Source organism: Pecten maximus, chromosome 6, assembly GCF_902652985.1.
Source record: "Pecten maximus chromosome 6, xPecMax1.1, whole genome shotgun sequence".
NCBI classification, from domain to species: domain Eukaryota; kingdom Metazoa; phylum Mollusca; class Bivalvia; order Pectinida; family Pectinidae; genus Pecten; species Pecten maximus.
In genome coordinates, this window is record NC_047020.1 from 36,314,294 (window position 1) to 36,333,680 (window position 19,387).

The 19,387-nt window shown below is 37.2% G+C and overlaps 1 protein-coding gene across 1 annotated transcript in view; it reads right to left on the reverse strand.

Annotated features, from left to right (window-relative positions):
- LOC117329668 overlaps nt 1–19,387 on the reverse strand; it is a 77,436-nt gene that overhangs the window by 15,562 nt on the left and 42,487 nt on the right. The window contains exon 2 of the mRNA XM_033887720.1: nt 5,386–5,941. Within this exon, the coding sequence (XP_033743611.1) occupies nt 5,386–5,941 (556 nt within the window). The remainder of the gene's footprint in view (nt 1–5,385; nt 5,942–19,387) is intronic.

A 19,387-nucleotide genomic window follows, 5' to 3' on the forward strand; every position in this document is an offset into this window, starting at 1 on the left:
GGACAGTGTCCTTGTCTGCATGTACCTGTAATGGACAGTGTCCTTGTCTACATGTACCTGTAATGGACAGTGTCCTTGTCTACATGTACCTGTAATGGACAGTGTCCTTGTCTACATGTACCTGTAATGGACTGTACCCTTGACTACATCTACCTGTAATGGACAGTGTCCATGGCTACATGTACCTGTAATGGACAGTACCCTTGGTTACTGTACATGTACCTGTAATGGACAGTGTCCTTGACTACATGTACCTGTAATGGACAGTGTCCTTGTCTACATGTACCTGTAATGGACAGTGTCCTTGGCTACATGTACCTGTAATGGACAGTGTCCTTGGCTACATGTACCTGTAATGGACAGTGTCCTTGTCTACATGTACCTGTAATGGACAGTGTCCTTGTCTACATGTACCTGTAATGGACTGTACCCTTGACTACATGTACCTGTAATGGACAGTGTCCTTGTCTACATGTACCTGTAATGGACAGTGTCCTTGTCTACATGTACCTGTAATGGACAGTGTCCTTGTCTACATGTACCTGTAATGGACTGTGTCCTTGTCTACATGTACCTGTAATGGACTGTATCCTTGGCTACATGTACCTGTAATGGACTGTGTCCTTGTCTACATGTACCTGTAATGGACAGTGTCCTTGTCTACATGTACCTGTAATGGACAGTGTCCTTGTCTACATGTACCTGTAATGGACAGTGTCCTTGTCTACATGTACCTGTAATGGACAGTGTCCTTGTCTACATGTACCTATAATGGACAGTACCCTTGGCTACATGTACCTGTAATGGACAGTGTCCTTATCTACATGTACCTGTAATGGACAGTGTCCTTGGCTACATATACCTGTAATGGACAGTACCCTTGACTACATGTACCTGTAATGGACAGTGTCCTTGGCTATGTGTTCCTATAATGGACAGTGTCCTTAGCTACATGTACCTGTAATGGACAGTACCCTTGGCTACATGTACCTGTAATGGACAGTGTCCTTATCTACATGTACCTGTCATGGGCAGTGTCCATGGCTACATGTACCTGTAATGAACTGTGCCCTTGACTACATCTACCTGTAATGGACAGTGTCCTTGTCTACATCTACCTGTAATGGACAGTGTCCTTGGCCACATGTACCTGTAATAGACTGTGTCATTGGTTACATGTACCTGTAATAGACTGTGTCATTGGTTACCAAATTAATCTGATAAAAAATTAAACACTTTCTGCTCATGATAGTATATTTCCGTCTAGCTATGAATATATAACCCTCTGTGTTGTTATATCATCAATTTGTCTAAACCAAGACTGATAATCGACATGACAGGCAGATCTTATGCAAGTGTCACCGGTGTCGTATGGTGACTGACACACTCGCGCGCGACAGACGTCTGGTTTGTTTGTTCGCGTACTTCTCGTGTTAAGTACAAGCAGGTCTATTCATCATATCAAAAAAAAAATATATCTGTACAGAGCTATACATTAAAATCAATTGAAGAAATGCCCTTTAATTTTTCAACAACAGATTGAGCTTTGAAATCCTAATGAATGAAATAAATCCATGCAATTATGAAGTTTAGATAGAGTATAATTCATACGCATATAATATATGTGTGTGAGTGTTCTTGTGGAGTCGGTACGGATAAATCTATTGTTGTATAACGATACTTATGTATATACCTATCTTATGTCTATTGTTTCTAATTGTTGCTCATTATCACACATGTGGTATTGTTGCGGTGTACATTTCACTATCGAGAACGGAATGTACACAATAACTGTCGTGGTGTGTGAACACGATTGGAATGGCTTCCACGACAAATTAACACTAGAAAACAGATATCTCTAAGATGACGGTCTTGTTACCAAGTATTATGAGATGTGTGTGATATATCCTATCATTAATATTTGATTTTTTTTACTAGTACAAACAAACATGCTTCGTGGCAGCTTTGTAATAGAAACCGCTTCAGTGCGCTACTAACTACAAGAACATTGACAAGCGTCTTACCGACCAGGAATGTCTGGTGGCGGCTCTCTTTAGCGCTTAGGTATGCTCTGTTATAGAGAGAGGCCAAAACAATCACGCATATTTGTTTATATTCCGGGACAACCTTTTCTCCACTCATCTCGAGATTCCAGATGTGAAGTTATTGTTCTATACTGTAATGCAAATAAAGTCAGTACATTGCTGTAGAACCAAACACATCCATGTTGTTTGGCGTATGAAATGTACTTGTTTTCCACATTACATGATTGGTAAGAAGCGACTAAATCTCTTTTCTTTTTCTAAACAATTAAGTTTTTCTTCAATGATACTGCCTCACCACGACCAGGAGATGAGCGTTTCAACATTTTCTTCAATGGCACTGCCCTATTCTTGACCTTTGAATTCAACGTTTGACCTAGCCATGTGAGAAAAGCGCTGGGTTTAGTTCCCGGGCAGTTACGTACGGAAGTCTTTCAAAATGGTACCTTATGCTCATTGCCTGAGGATTATAACTGAAACGGATTCATACTAAAACGTAAATGGCCCATACCAGTGTTAGTATAAAGGTCCAGGAGATATGGCATATGCCTTTGATATGGTATTCCGGTGAAATCGCACTGTAAATTGACCCTAAATGTGGACCAATTCAAGTAACCAACCAATGACAAAATACAGTTGATATCATAGCTCGCCGGCGTCGGCGTCGGCGTCGGCGTCGTCCGTAGACAGCTATGGGTTAAAATTTAATAAAACAGTGTTGTGTCAATAGTTATGAGGATACAGATTAGGTATTTGACATGTGAGTTCTATGTGGCAAGAACTTTCCATTGGCACTGTACTACATTTGCGGACCTGCTGACCTTGACCGTGAACTTTGACCTACTTAAACATAACTTTAACCTTGGCAACAGTATGTTAACCGTATGAGATAGGGCATTCATACTTGACATGTGCGTTCCTTGGGACAAGACTGTGTTACTATATATACTATATATATACCTGCTGACCTTGACCGTCACCTTTGACCTATTTTTAAAACACTTATTCAGACTTTAAACCCCTTTTTAGACTATGTTGTCTTCTGACAATTCTTGTTTATATTTAAGACAACAGGGACTTGTCTCCTACCGACGGTCCAACTATAATACATATATATTGACAGTTGGTTGGGAGATTAGTGCCAGAACCCTGTGTTGAAAAATAAATTATTCGCGTTTTTCACACGCTGATATCAGAACATGATATTCAACGATTTAGTTGTACTTTAACTTGTATTTCCTCGCCATTAGAGACATCTTCTGTTTGATTAAACTCACAGAGATCCGAATAACGGGTTATGCGGGAGCCACGTCAAATTTTGACCTGGTCGGATATATTTCAAATTGTGCAATCTAACAAACGTAGTCATCCGGAAGAGAACGTTTCTGTACCCTATAACCCAGGCTGTTTAACAAAGATTCTAGAGGCTAAGGTGATTTATGACGTACTTGACGAAACTGTCACTTCTGCTCGTACTTTGTCAAAGTCCACGTTAGATGATGAATTGAGTATACACGTAGTTTATGTAGTAATGAGACGCGGACAATGTAAATCTTCCTTCACATACCAGGAGAGTGAATGGCTAAGTGTTTGAAGGTCGCATCTAATACTTTTTCTTTGAAAACCATAGTTTAACTTGACATTAAAAGTGTTTAAACATCCTACCCTCTTGCAACCTGTTGACTTAATATTGTCAACTTCCTGTCAAATGTTTATCTTGAATGACATATAACGACAGGTTTTAGAGAGAGAAAAACTGTTTTGTCAGCGTCAAAGCAAATTGTTTACCTTGTTATTTATAGAAAGGTTATCGACTATATATTTGTCTGCAGTTAAAATAAGTACCAAAAAGATTAAGTTTTCCCCTTTAATACCTTAGTTACACTGAAGTTTACGATATAAGATGGTAATGTCTGCAAGCACATGTGCCTGAATTTCCCCGAAATCGAAGATGAACGAAACAGATTTGAACATTTTTCATATCTAAACTTCTAGCCTTAGTTTCACTCCTACTAAAATAACTTCACGTTGTACACACTTTATGTACACATAATTCCGCAAAAAGAATTTTGAAATCTTTCCAATTTTTTTTTTATTTCGCATTTCTACTAGTGTTTACTCGCTTTCACACAACTGGGCAGATTTTTTTTTTTTTTTTTTTTTTTTTTGTATAATGCATTAACGATTTTTCGATTATTTACGCGATATATCAAGTCGCTGTCGATCAAATACCCCAGGCGGAGTACAGACTAGTCTGGACGGGTTCTACGGTATCAGTGTTAAAACATTTCAGTAGTATCGCACTATAAAAAAGTGTCGTTAAAAGAACGGACCCACACTAAACACATACGTGTGTAGGAATTAGGCAGGTGATATGGGACCAGTGATGAACTCCTTACTCCTGGTGAATTCATAATAATATAATATATAAAATGTAATTTTTAAAAAAAAATCCTGATTATTCATTTAATTGTGTTCTTTCTTCGTTTCCGAGTTACTATGTCTTTCTTACAGGGTATCACAGACAAGTATCTTGCCAAAACGTAATGGTTTGGTTGATTTTTGTTTGTTTGTTTAACGTCCTATAAACAGCCAGGATCATTTAAGGACGTGTCAGGTTTCGGAGGTCGAGGAAAGATACTGTAGAGTACCCGGAGGAAACCACCGGCCTACGGACAGTAGATGGCAACTGCCCCACGTAGGTTTCGAACTCGCAACCCAGAGGTGGAGGGCTAGTGATAATGTGCCAAATCGTAATGGTGTCATAAAAACAATGAATGATATGATCTAACTAATAAAATAATTATATGTTTACTATGAAGATGAGAGCTCACTAAATTTCTTCTACAGTCTGTGTAGAAAAGATAATATACGATAATATGCGAGATTCTTCTAAAAATTGAATACCACCGATTGGCACCATTAATTTGTGTATACATGTATGGGTAAAATGGTGATTATCAAAAGCTTTCGAAACATTTTATATCTTGATATCTTCAAAATCCAAGGGTTCACTTTTCATATACCTGTTTTGCGTGTTACTCCATTGACATCTTTTTTGTTTTGTTTTTTTTTGTTGTTGAACCAATCGATTGGCAAACTCTTGAGATTTCGACTTTGCTATGACATTTTCCATGAGTGAAGACAAGACCAGGTACATCGTGATGAAACCCTTGGATTTTGAAAATGGCATTTAAAGTACTTTTTGTATAAATTTCATTCCGGGATCGTAAACAAAACTGGTACTTTACCAGAATAGTGTGCAGTAGATAAACACAGTTACCCTAGGCTTGAACCTGGACCCCCGGGACCCCCGGGACACCACAAAACTTAATCGACTCACCAGCAGCAGACGGTCAGGTCCTCCGAGACGTACACTAGCCGGCCTATCTCCATCCTCGGAATTTCCACTATCTGGCGGTAACTTCGCTTTTTTTAATCCAACAATGTACACAAAACACGTTACAAGTACACACAAAAATAGCATTCTCCCTAACGTCCGGAACATTTTAATTCTACTACCACACCAACACAGTGCTTGACTTTGACAATTACACGGGTGGCTCCAGGCGTGACTGGGAGGCTGAGGCGTATTATTAGTATATGGAAAGGTGGTAACACAACCGGTTGTTGGGGAATACCCAGCTAGAGAACTAGTCGGATCACTACGGCTATAGCAGAGTATATTATCGCCACTATCTTCGTGGTGGGAGGGGTATTGAGATTGGACGAGTTTCTCTTGGTCCCTACTCCAGCAGGTCCCACAGCGGCCGTCCTGGTTAGTCCGACACAGGTATTTTGAATACGGAGGGCTGACAAGAGTTAGATCGTCCTTGGCGTAGCGTGGTTCCTGTGGGGGTCTATTATGACGCGTACCCTGGTCTTTGACCCCTTTGACCCTGGAACAAACAAACAACAACAATAATAAGAAAAAGTTAAAGGTCAAACGTGAAATAAATTTAAAAAAAATGAGCATACTGTAAAACACTTGGATTTGATGAGATATTATTTTCGCGTTCTGAAATGAAACTAAAATTGTTTATATACTGTATCATATATCTTGTATAATAGTCTGGATAGTATGAAGTATTGGCAAGGCATTTTTGCGGGTTGTGTTCAAATAAAATAAACATATACTGTGAAACAATTATATTTAGCGAGACATAATTTACGCGAGAATTAATTCGTTTAACAAGCAGTCGATCAAGAATCATATACGCTGCTATTCCTCGGGCATATTTATATAACTCTATATTATACAAAATACTTTAATACAAATTTTGTATTTTTAGTAATTCTCTTTGGTCAGATATTAAACGTACACAGTACCGCGAAAATAAATATATCCCTCAGAATTAAGCAGTTTATAGAACAGTACTAGGTGATGAAACATAATTGGCCGAAATGTCTTCATGCATCCTTGGAATCAAAATGATCTGTAAGAAAGTTTGGTAAAAACAGTAACATTTGAACATTATAGACATTATAAGGTTCGTGTTTTTTTTTAAATACCTCAAAATGTTTTTCTAATAAAGATATTTGTCCAAAGACCGTGAAAATCAAAGATAGCAGTTCGTTATCACTCAATAAACTCCAGCTCTTCAGTCGAAAAAAACAGATGAATGAATTTTCTGGAACAACACCATACTTTAGACACCTTTGGATACAAACGACAAGTTCCACGCAATCCTCGAAAACATTTTAACCAAGACTTGCGGGAATCTGGCTATTTCCTTCCGACCGTCCAGCTGTATATCCCAAACATGCGTTCTACCAGACACTTAATCATTGATGGACCTCTGCCATTTATCATACTAAAATTTCTAACGGAAACTGTTTTTGTATGGGTCTCCGTATAGTTTGAAGCCATCTTCCTTAAGCTCCGGTAATATCAGATATCTTTGTAAACTCAACACGAACGCACCGGTCTGCTTGCTTCTCGTCCCAAACCAGCTTTTTTATCCATAAGAAAATTAATTTGATGTTACAATTTGATTCTAAGATCTTAGTTATACCGGTATTCTATGATGGAATAAAATCACGATTGCGGATGAGTAAACAATAAAACTGTTGGCAATGTTTGGCGATCTCAGAGATAACGGTAGCGATCGTCTTTAATACTTGTGGTGAATCATCTTGTCTTGTTTTGGGTCCAAAAAAAATTGCTTTTCAACGTAAGTGTAGTAGTAAGGAATAGACACCCGCCAGGCTATAAAACGTTAAATATAAAGGACACTGAGGAATATTTAGCACGATAATTTTTGTCTTGTATGTATATTTGATAAAAAGTGAGGGCAAGGTATCTACATATTTATCAGATTTATCTTTTTACTTACTTGGCCAAATTACAGAAGCTGCCGTTTATAAATCAATCAGACACATAAATCAAGTTTTGGTGCTTTACAATCTCTTACTGAGTTGTCGTTCTTGATGTATAACTCTTGATAGAATTTAAGGAACGACAACTCTGGACAGAGTTTAAGGAACGACAACTCTGGATAGAATTTAAGGAACGACAACTCTGGATAGACAGTTATGTATACGCTCTTTTCCCCGTCTTGGCGTTTTGGGATAAATATATATATATATAGTCTGATATCTTCTCCAAAGCAACAACTAATTATAAATTTTAGGTATAAACGAATATTTTGGCCAGAGTTTGTATTTGTAGCTGGTAGGTTATTCAATGGACAAGTGAATATTTTTGTACAGAAATATGTCTACAATGTACTATCTAATAATGTAATAAGTATTACTTGCGCTGAGGGGGGTGTGTGTGTGTGTGTGTTGTATGGTGATGGTGGTTTTGGTGGGGGAAGGGGTGAGGAGGAGAAGTAATCTTTACCGAAATCACTAAAAATGCAGTGCGATTCTTTTCATCGTGAAAGGCTGTTCTATGAATAGGATTTGATTTGGTCAGTATCTTGACGTCCTTACGACAACTAAGGTCTATTGGAGACGGTACTGACCGATGATGGGGCTAGTGAGAGACAATAGTATAGTGTCATCACACTGAAATGTCATACCAAAAAATAAGAGCCAGAGAAGTATGTATCGCTGTCTGGTAATGGTTTTCCTTCTAAGACCACAATGCGATGTATTGTCATATGTGGAAGGCGTCAGGAAAGAAAAGCGTGGTTTAGAAGTAAAGAGAAAACAATATTTGTAGATATATCATAAAAAAATTAAATGTTGAAATTGATAAAGCATGAATTTGGGTCACTTTAGTGTCCCATAACGGACGGTACGACAGGAAACCCCTAACTCCGCAAGGCATTGTCACACATGTCGCCTCTTCCGCAAAAGCAGCTGATAACACTAGGCGCATTCTATTCCTAAGACTTACAGTATTTAAGTAAAGTTTTGCGCGATAAGAATGTTAAGTTTTCGTTAATTCTAAATACAGTACCTCTAGAGTAGACGGGATTTTTTGTCGAAATCAATCACCAGTTATAGCGGTTGTAGCGTAAATGTACGTGTATTTTATCTTTTGAAATAACAGAAGGGATAAAGTTGTGTCAAATTTAAATATTGGCTAGACAAGTAGCCTAAATCAGTGGATTATCCAGTCATAACGACCGTAACTAAAGGGATTACCCAATCATAAAGTCTGTAGCAACACAAGTGTGGGAGCACTTCCTATATGACCTGAAAGACCTTTGGAGTCGATATTTACTTAAAGATACCCCTTACCCTTGACCCGTAATCTGTCGACGTGCTAACAGCTACGTCCTATGTAGGGCTTTGCTACCAAATTCCTGAGGTGTGCTTGAGTGCATAATGTACGGGAAATTCATTACTCCGTCGTGACAAATGAGCTCGAAGTCCGATAGAGCAAATGCTTTTACGGGAAGATTAAAATGCTTCAATGGTAGAACGTGCGATGGTGCAGCAAGTTCGTTTGAAACCCGCATATTAAAATTTTGGAAGAACATGAATTATAATTTTAAGTGATACCAATCCTTCAGACATTATCGACTTGTTATTAGTCCCCTGGGGACTATAGGTTTTCTCATCGTCCATCTTGTACGTATTAATGTAACGCCAAAGGCTGTCGGTACTCTAGCGGCTTCATTCCTTGAAGGATTTTGATCAAACTTCAGACAATGATAAAGGACCATAATATCTTGAGCAAGTTCGAGATTCAAGGTCAAGGTCACTGTTACTATTTTTAGTAATGACCCGTATATGGGGCATGTATTGTTTGAACAATACCCAGCATGCTTGTTTTTTTTTTTTAATATCTTCGTTTGAATGTTTTTCTTTATGTCATACTGTTCCCTTGTTTTCCCGTTTGTGAGTAACATTTCATTTTTTTTTTTTTTTTTATTCTTTTGTTTTGACGTACCGTGTTTTCCTTAATCGGGCGCGTAGGAAGCACTGTGTCAATGTAAACTACCAATTGTCAGTGTATCATTTAAATTATGTTTTCGATTCCCGCGCTTATCAGTCCGCTGAGCCTTTTTTCACTGCGTATATGCTTATTTATTCGCAGTCATAGTTTACTAAGCTGAAGAAGGGAGAGATGTCAATATCATTGAATAATGTTGTCCGATGTATCCAAAGGTAAAGATTTGAATTTCCTGTCGTAGTTGTGTTGTAATGAATATTTACAATATGTATACAATTCGCATCCATGTATGTATATTCATTGCGATCCAGGTATCCATATTATCTAATAGACGATTGTCACTATGATCATGTTAGTGTATCGGGCCAACCATCACTGCGCTATTGAAACGTTCTTTTTATAATGCAGATGTGGCGCAGTGGTTAACGCTGCGGGTATTTCTGGCTAGCCGATTGGATGCTGTAAATCGTGAGTTCAAGGCCCCGTCAGGGCACGAGTCATGAAGTTATCTTCGTCATTTGTATTACTATGTTATAAATATATGACACCTTTAAATAGACATATAGATATATTTTTGCGTATCTATCGTAGCGTATAAAATGTCCATAATAGGAAAAGCATTATGGGAACAGTAAACCACACATCTTCACCTCAGATCACACTGTGTGACACATGGGCGTGTTTACTTCACAGTGACATTAACAGCTGTTGAAGCTATTTTTGATCAATGAATGTTCAGAGTAATTTTCCATGTTAAATGCCGTGTTGATATGTCATTTTAGCTTACTTTATTATATGTGATGATGCATATTAACAACTTCTGACGTATTGGATATCGATAATATACCTTATCTATATATAATTGTATATCCCCGATTACAGGAGCTCGCACTCCTCTGCCCCGACCCCGATTGTCACTCGTCAGACGTGTGTGCGGAAGCCGTGTTAATTGTAGCAGTCAATCGAGTTGACCCCACCGCGTTCTAGTTTACCCCCCACAAGTGCAGCGCGTGATCTTTGTAATAGATGTTGCTGAAATATAAATTTGTTTTGAAGGATTGTAGTATTTCATAAATATGTGTGAGTGAAATTTAATTTTAAAATGAGGATACATTTACATATGAATGTCTGACATATAAGAGAAATATTACAAATTTAAATTGGGTGTGCAATATCGTGAATATAAAAGACTGCAGTCTGACTAAGTCAGTGTGAAATTTTAAGATGAATTATTTAAAACGTGTTAGCATATCTAACAGTGAGGCATGCGGACAGACACCATTGACTTGAGAAACACATTAATAGATAGACAATGTTTAATGTCTATGTTTAAGTTGATATAAGATAAGAAATAATGAAAAACGTTGATATGAAATCGATTTAGCGAGACATGTTGATATCAGGTCAATATAGCGAGACATGTTGATATCAGGTCAATATAGCGAGACATGTTGATATCAGGTCAATATAGCGTGACATGTTGATATCAGGTCAATATAGCGAGACATGCTGATATCAGGTCAATATAGCGAGACATGTTGATATCAGGTCAATATAGCGAGACATGTTGATATCAGGTCAATATAGCGAGACATGTTGATATCAGGTCAATATAGCGAGACATGTTGATATCAGGTCAATATAGCGAGACATGTTGATATTAGGTTAATATAGCGAGACGTGTTGATATCAAATCAATATAGCGAGACATGTTGATATAAGGTCAATATAGCGAGACATGTTGGTATCAGGTCAATATAGCGAGACATGTTGATATCAGGTCAATATACCGAGACATGTTGATATCAGGTCAATATAGCGAGACATGTTGATATAAGGTCAATATAGCAAGACATGTTGATATCAGGTCAATATAGCGAGACATGTTGATATAAGATCGATATAGCGAGACATGTTGATATGAGGTCAATATAGCGAGACATGTTGATATGAGGTCAATATAGCGAGACATGTTGATATGAGGTCGATATAGCGAGACATGTTGATATCAGGTCAATATAGCGAGACATGTTGATATCAGGTCAATATAGCGAGATATGTTGATATCAGGTCAATATAGCGAGACATGTTGATATCAGGTCAATAAAGCGAGACATGTTGATATTAGGTTAATATAGCGAGACGTGTTGATAGCAGGTCAATATAGCGAGACATGTTGATATAAGGTCAATATAGCGAGACATGTTGATATCAGGTCAATATAGCGAGACATGTTGATATCAGGTCAATATACCGAGACATGTTGATATCAGATCAATATAGCGAGACGTGTTGATAGCAGGTCAATATAGCGAGACATGTTGATATAAGGTCAATATAGCGAGACATGTTGATATCAGGTCAATATAGCGAGACATGTTGATATAAGATCAATATAGCGAGACATGTTGGTATCAGGTCAATATAGCGAGACGTGTTGATATCAGGTCAATATAGCGAGACATGTTGGTATCAGGTCAATATAGCGAGACATGTTGATATCAGGTCAATATACCGAGACATGTTGATATCAGATCAATATAGCGAGACGTGTTGATATCAAATCAATATAGCGAGACATGTTGATATTATGTCAATATAGCGAGACGTGTTGATAAGGTCAATATAGCGAGACATGTTGATATCAGGTCAATATAGCGAGACATGTTGATATCAGGTCAATATAGCGAGACATGTTGATATCAGGTCAATATAGCGAGACGTGTTGATATCAGTTCAATATAGCGAGACATGTTGATATCAGCTCAATATTGCGAGACATGTTGATATAAGGTCAATATAGCGAGACATGTTGATATCAGGTCAATATAGCGAGATATGTTGATATCAGGTCAATATAGCGAGACATGTTGATATCAGGTCAATATAGCGAGATATGTTGATATAGGATCAATATAGCGAGACATGTTGATATAGGATCAATATAGCGAGACATGTTGATATCAGCTCAATATAGCGATACATGTTGATATCAGGTCAATATAGCGAGACATGTTGATATCAAATCAATATAGCGAGACATGTTGATATCAGGTCAATATAGCGAGACATGTTGATATCAGGTCAATATAGCGAGACATGTTGATATCAGGTCAATATAGCGAGACATGTTGATATCAGGTCAATATAGCGATACATGTTGATATCAAATCAATATAGCGAGACATGTTGATATCAGGTCAATATAGCGAGACATGTTGATATCAGGTCAATATAGCGAGACATGTTGATATCAGGTCAATATAGCGAGACATGTTGATATCAGGTCAATATAGCGAGACATGTTGATATCAGGTCAATATACCGAGACATGTTGATATCAGGTCAATATAGCGAGACATGTTGATATCAGGTCAATATAGCGAGACATGTTGATATCAGGTCAATATAGCGAGACATGTTGATATCAAATCAATATAGCGAAACATGTTGATATCAGATCAATATAGCGAGACATGTAGGTATCAGGTCAATATAGCGAGACATGTTGATATCAGCTCAATATAGCGAGATATGTAGGTAAATGGTCGTTATACTGAAACAGTGTTTATACGATTGATAAAACAAGATATGTGAATTTAAAGTCATTGCAATTCAACATGTTGATAGTGAGACACGGGAGTGAAACGTTGTCATTTAGTTTTGGAATATACGTGGACAGACAATTAATAAACGTGTACAACGAGACAGCCGTCCATGTTTTTGTATGAAGAAAGACACGTTAATTATAGTTTATTATGTGAGATACTGCAAACTTGACGTCGTAAAGCGAGACACGTGTAAGCTGTTAACACAACAATCGTCCACTAATTTGGACTCGATTCAACTTTGTCTAATCAACCTTATTTACTATAGTTAATATCAGACCCCAGCGATTCTTATATAAGTCTGCTATCTATATCAGGTACGTATTCACATACCTACATGTGGCACGGCATGGGGAGGGTCGAGATAAGAGGGGGGTTTCCCCTGTATAAAAGTATGGCTTACCTTAGGGTAGTACTGAAAACCTGGACCGCTATGGTTGGTGAACGTCTCACACACCCGCCACCATCCTACGTAACTGTTTTACAAACGCGATGATGCAATACTGCTACCGTTTTTGTGTTATACATGTATATATAGCCCGCGTCTGTCATACAAAGCTGTTTAACGTATAAACGCAGGCCTTACAGGACATCGGATTATACGTAATGTACATAGAACATGAATGGAAATGTTGTACTATGCATATGTAAATTTCATTTGTCGAAACCAATTACATGTATCAATGGTAAAGGTGAAAAGAGCGGGGATGCATGATGCAATATGTAAGTTTGATATAAAGTGCGACTGTCAGTATATTGGCGAACTTCTCTGGTAACGAGAATCTTACTCGCCGACGATATCAACATGGTACATGCAGATATACACACACGTTTGTGTATTTGTGGCTTGTATTGCACTGCAGTCACCTAGAAAACTCGACCGGAAGTTGTATACAGGAAATCAGGTTAACCTGGTCACCGTAATCCCATATAAAGCGAACACAGAAAAGCTGTGCATTTGAAGAAATGTTTATTGCAGATTTATGTGTTTGTTTTCAAAGGCAAAGAAAAATGACACCCTGAGACCATACTGTGGTGTGACAATCATGGTATGTCGTACGATCATGAAAATAGATTACGTCATATTCTAGACTTGTGAAAACATTCTATTCATGAAATTGCTTTCTCAAAAAAAAAAAAAATAAAATAAATAAATAAAAAAATGATAATAAATAGATAAATAAAAATAAAATAATATGCTTGTAGTGGCCGTTTTTAATTCAATCCGTAATCTGATATCATTTGATTATCTCTAGCGGTATCTAACTTATTTCGACTACTGCTACAAAATATTGGCACAGATTGCTATTCAACTCGATACGCTGTCGTTTTAATGTTCGTTTTCACTTAGCACTCGGCAAAGAATTTTCCCAAAATATTCATTTTAGATCGCTTTATAGGTTTCACTTTACTTATATGTCCGTCATATTTCCTATTTGAACAAAACATACATTAGGTATGTATTTCTTTTTTATAATTTATGTACATACATTATTTTCCAACTTGCTCAAACGAAATCAGTTCATTGGGTTTAAATCTTAATAGTTCGATATTGTAACATTATACGAAAGTAATATGTAATTTGTATAATATATTGTTACCTATATTTAAAAAAATCGTAAACAGCAGCACAAGTCTCGTCCGACTTAAAACAAATTTCCGACAGGAATGACAGATATTTCATAGATTGAAATATACTAAACTGATCGACCTTGTTCATTATTTTCAGTAGCGTCGCGGCTCAGGTAAACCCTTGGACATTGAAGTGGAATCGCGTTATATTCACACGAAATGTATAGCTCTAATGCAACAAACAACACAATAATAATTTTACTACTGCATTTTACTGTTGGTTTTTTTTGTGAAATCTGATATTTCGTTGGAACAATCTTAAAACGCTTAATTGTTAAAATATGAAACTAAACGATCCTCATATTCATAAGATCCAATGTCCGTGGTTCGACGACACCTATCCGTGACGGTTTGTGTTTATCGCGAAGCTGAGAAACAGACCGGTCTGTGCCGTCGTGATTGTGTCCTTGGACAAGACACTTTGCCATAATATTGCTCTGGATGTCATGCGACAGGCCTCTCGTATGTTGTTCAGTGAGGTAGTCACCAACTACTACAAGGATACTCCACCTCGAAATGGACCTGGCTGTTCACGGGGCGATACACCCAGCAAACTAACGAATAAACACTCATATATACATGTATATATATCTTAATATTTGTCTTGTATAACTGAACTAATTTTCTTCAATAAAAGCAGTTTTAACAAGCTTACTATCTCTTTCATAAGTATAACATTACAAAATGGCTAGTTATCTAACAGTGATACAGAGCAGACGACACAACGAGTCACTAGAGGGCGCTTCATGTCATGTGACAGACTGGCACCGTCTTGGGAAGAAGCGCTCGATAACATCATTCAACGAAGAATGCTTAGTGGTATCTCTGTCTGTTTTATCATGTCGAGATTTTTGCAGCTTTATGTGAAGAGATGAAAAATACAAGGTTCAGTTTTCACGATAACGTTTAAAAGATACCCGACGTGAATACATGTCTACACTATATAGACCGTCCGCAGTGGCATCCGGTCGCGATTAGGATGTATCTCGGCAAGACAACACAGGACACTTGATTACGTCATTGACGGCAACTTTAACCGACTCTTGATAAAGGTTTGCTAAGTAGCGAAAAACGTAACAAGGGGTATGTGCACGAGGCCAATGTGATATGTACAAAATTCTTTGACCACGTTTGCCCATGTGATGGCCTCACGAAGTTTAGTAATCTGAGATATATATTAAAAGTTTACGTGAGACTGACGTAAAATGATATCAAACAAGCATCCGAAATACTGTGAGATCTTATCCGTTTTCCATTGCTATCGTTTTAAGTGTTTTGGTGCCACGACTGTTAGCCCTTGTATGTTTGTAACGTAGAACATTTTAGCACTCTCATTGACTTTGCTAACCTTAGTGGTACATGACCTGGTCACGTAAATTCTTCCGTTCGACTGGTGTGAACATCAAAATGTTACAGTTCAAATAACACACAACGCGGAAATTTCCACATGGTATGAACGGGATTTTTTTTCTCCCGAAGAATCCGATAAAACTACTTTGCATCGTACTGTGTATATACATAAAGAATTCAATGTTTACATTTCCTTTTTTTGATTTGCAGAATTTGTTGATGCAAACCAGTTATCTGGGACTGCATTGCGCACGTGCATCGCGCGATAGAAGGTACCCACGGCGACTTAGCCTGGTAGGTCTAGTTCGCTGACACAGAATGACGTCGTTCAATAACGAGGTCATTGCAATGTGATAAGGTTATAGTGTGGTGGGATTCACAGACTTTCGGAATGTGTGAGACTCGACATGGTGGGAAGTCTTCACGAAGCGACATCAAATATTTGTCAATAGAGAAATACCATATCAATATCACTAAACGAGCCAGAACTCGCTAACTACATTACGTGTGCTAATACCTACGGCGGTTTGGTTAAATAAAGCGACAGGTATATTCTTGTAAGCTGTAATGTCATAAATGTCTATAAAATGTGCCAAATCAAATATACGAAATCAAATAATGTGTTGGCCTGGTGATGCCTCACACGAGACTTGCACCTCTTTTCCCGGAATAGGTTGCCACTCCAATCTTGAATTCGCGGTCAAGGCTAAACAAAACTTTGCACAGCAAGTACATATATTAATTCGGATGTTATGTTTAACTTGTAATTGTGCGACCAAAAGATTAGTAATGCTCAGATATATATGCTCAAAAATGTCATAATATCGAGTAAACTTGTCATTAGACGAAAAGCCATGAAAAACTAAGATTTCAGGCATTTGTTTCAAATTAAAAATAAATACAATAACATACATTTGCGTACTTACCCATTGAGTGGTCAACAACAAACCTAGCTGGCGTTAGAAATTTACCTACATAAGTGAATATTTCTGTATGCGAGACTGACCACTCGGTTGGTCAAGCCGTGCTATCAAATCATAGATTGTATTGTCCACTTTGTAAGCTGTTCTTATCATTTTGGATCAAGCACGTGTTTATTTAACTTGGATTGAAAACTATGTCTACGAACTTGTGTGCTTGCTCTCAATACCGGAATCTAGTTTTGTTAAGATTTTTCAGCTTATAGTAATACGCCGATTTAATTTTTATATTATTTTGTCCAAATACCATTTTAAAAACAAGGCATCCCCCTCGATTAAAATAACAACCTATTTTAATATTATGATGTATGATATTTTGAAAAGTTTAATCAAGAAAAATCAGGAATTAGTTCTGCCTGTCTTATGCTTATCGAAGCTGAAGAAACTTTGTAACTTTTGGCATGTACTTTTAACGACATTGAAAATGAAGGGACATGTACTCTAGCGATGATAAACTATTTGTATGACAGAAGAGGGATCATTTATGTTGTCAAAGCTACTAATGAAACATATCCATATGTAAATAATGACGCCTTGGTGCTGTAATGTCATTTCCGGTTTAGTTATTTCACTTCCGGTGTTATATTTTATGAGTAGTGTTAGATGTTTAAAAGGACAGCATCTATTTGACGTACTTTTAAACGTATCGGATATCTGGTATAATCAGACTGTTTTGATAGAGTATGTTTAAGTATTTGGTCTGAAAATCAATTTGTGACTTTAAGTAAACAGTAGAGGGCCGATTTGTCTACCTGAATTAAGCCATATTTCCGGAATGTAAAATTATGCAGTGTATGCATGTTAGTGTCGCCCGCGTTATATTAACGAAGTATAAGAATATGTTTGCATAATCTGAAAATGCCAGGTACTGCAACACTTTTTGAACTTTTCTCTCGCGAATAATCTACACCTTAACACGCATTATCTAAATACCAGTGGGTTTGTATGAATCACAGAACACGATAAAACTGTGTTAAAGAAAACAACACAAGAAACCCTTTTCTGTGATAAAACCTCCCAGTTTGTGACCCACATTCCATTGACGTTTGTACACGTGCATGTGCGTGCAAAACTGCACTGCATTCCAGCGTCTGTATCAACGAGACCGACCACATGTTCGGCAGACAAGCATACTTGGCCTTTTTATATAAACAACGGTACAATCCCTAAGATATCTACGATGTCTGTAGGAACGCCGAACAGTAAACTAAAATGACTAAAGAAAGCAGATTTTTACACATTTTGCGCACATAACTACATTTATAGCACATATAATACACATAGTACAACACACACACAAAAGTATGATAAAGATAAGTCAAGGGACTTATTATTTTAAAGAGAGTATCTCCATAACCCACAGATGTCCCTCATGAAAATAGCATCTATAGAAAAAATAAATGTATGCAATCCACGATACAGAACTTACTGGAAATCGTGAAAAAGGTATTCTTGTTTATTTTTTGAAAGATGAAAATATTTACATTTTTTTCTGCATCCTTTCATTGCGATGTATAATATATGCAATATGTGTTGTTAGATTATAGCGCCATTATGGTCACGTGAACAGTATTGTGACGTCAAGAAACTTATTTTGACAGCACCTCTATTCCAACGTCTTTATTAACATATATTAGGAGAGCAAAATAACAAAACACAGCTAAACTTCATCTCTTTAAAGTGTAATTATGAATAATGAGTTTTACCAAAAGTATTTAAGATCGCACGATCACTGTTACTTACAAATCTAAAACAAGGTTTGTAAGCTTTTGTTAATATAGGATCACAACATCAGTTACAATAATCTTAAATTGCGTGGTGTACACGGAACCATTGTCTTTCCGCAACACCTTATTACTTCTCCGTTTCTTGTTTTTTTTTATTAATTCATGTTGTCTTTCGTTTTTCCCCCAGATTCTATAGTTCCGTTTCAACTTCCGGGTCAGATTTTTATTGTGAGTGGGCGTTGTTGCTATGGTTATTTATAATGCTATTGAATGAAATTCGTATCAAGTAAAAATGTCTTGTCATTATATATACTAAATGCACATGTACACCGCGCAAAACAACAATTTTTATTACAAAACGCTCGTATAGATTTCAATCTTGCCAGAAAACGAAGTTTTCACTTTTAATCAAGCGTATTTTTACACATGTGTTGCTGCTCTCCGCTAGAGTGCACAAGCAGTGATACATTTTGTAAGTATATATCATCTCAAAGCTTAGCCAGAAAAAAAAAATGTGATAGATAGGGCAAGTAAGCCACAGTCAACAGCTTATAGGTAAGTATTTATATGGACTAGTTAACTCTGAGGAGTTCTTTCTCCTTAAAGCTTAATATCATTATGCACCGTATAAAGTTTTCATCATCTGTACTTGGCAGACATCCTCTAATTGGTGATTATATATCCTCAGTATACGGGC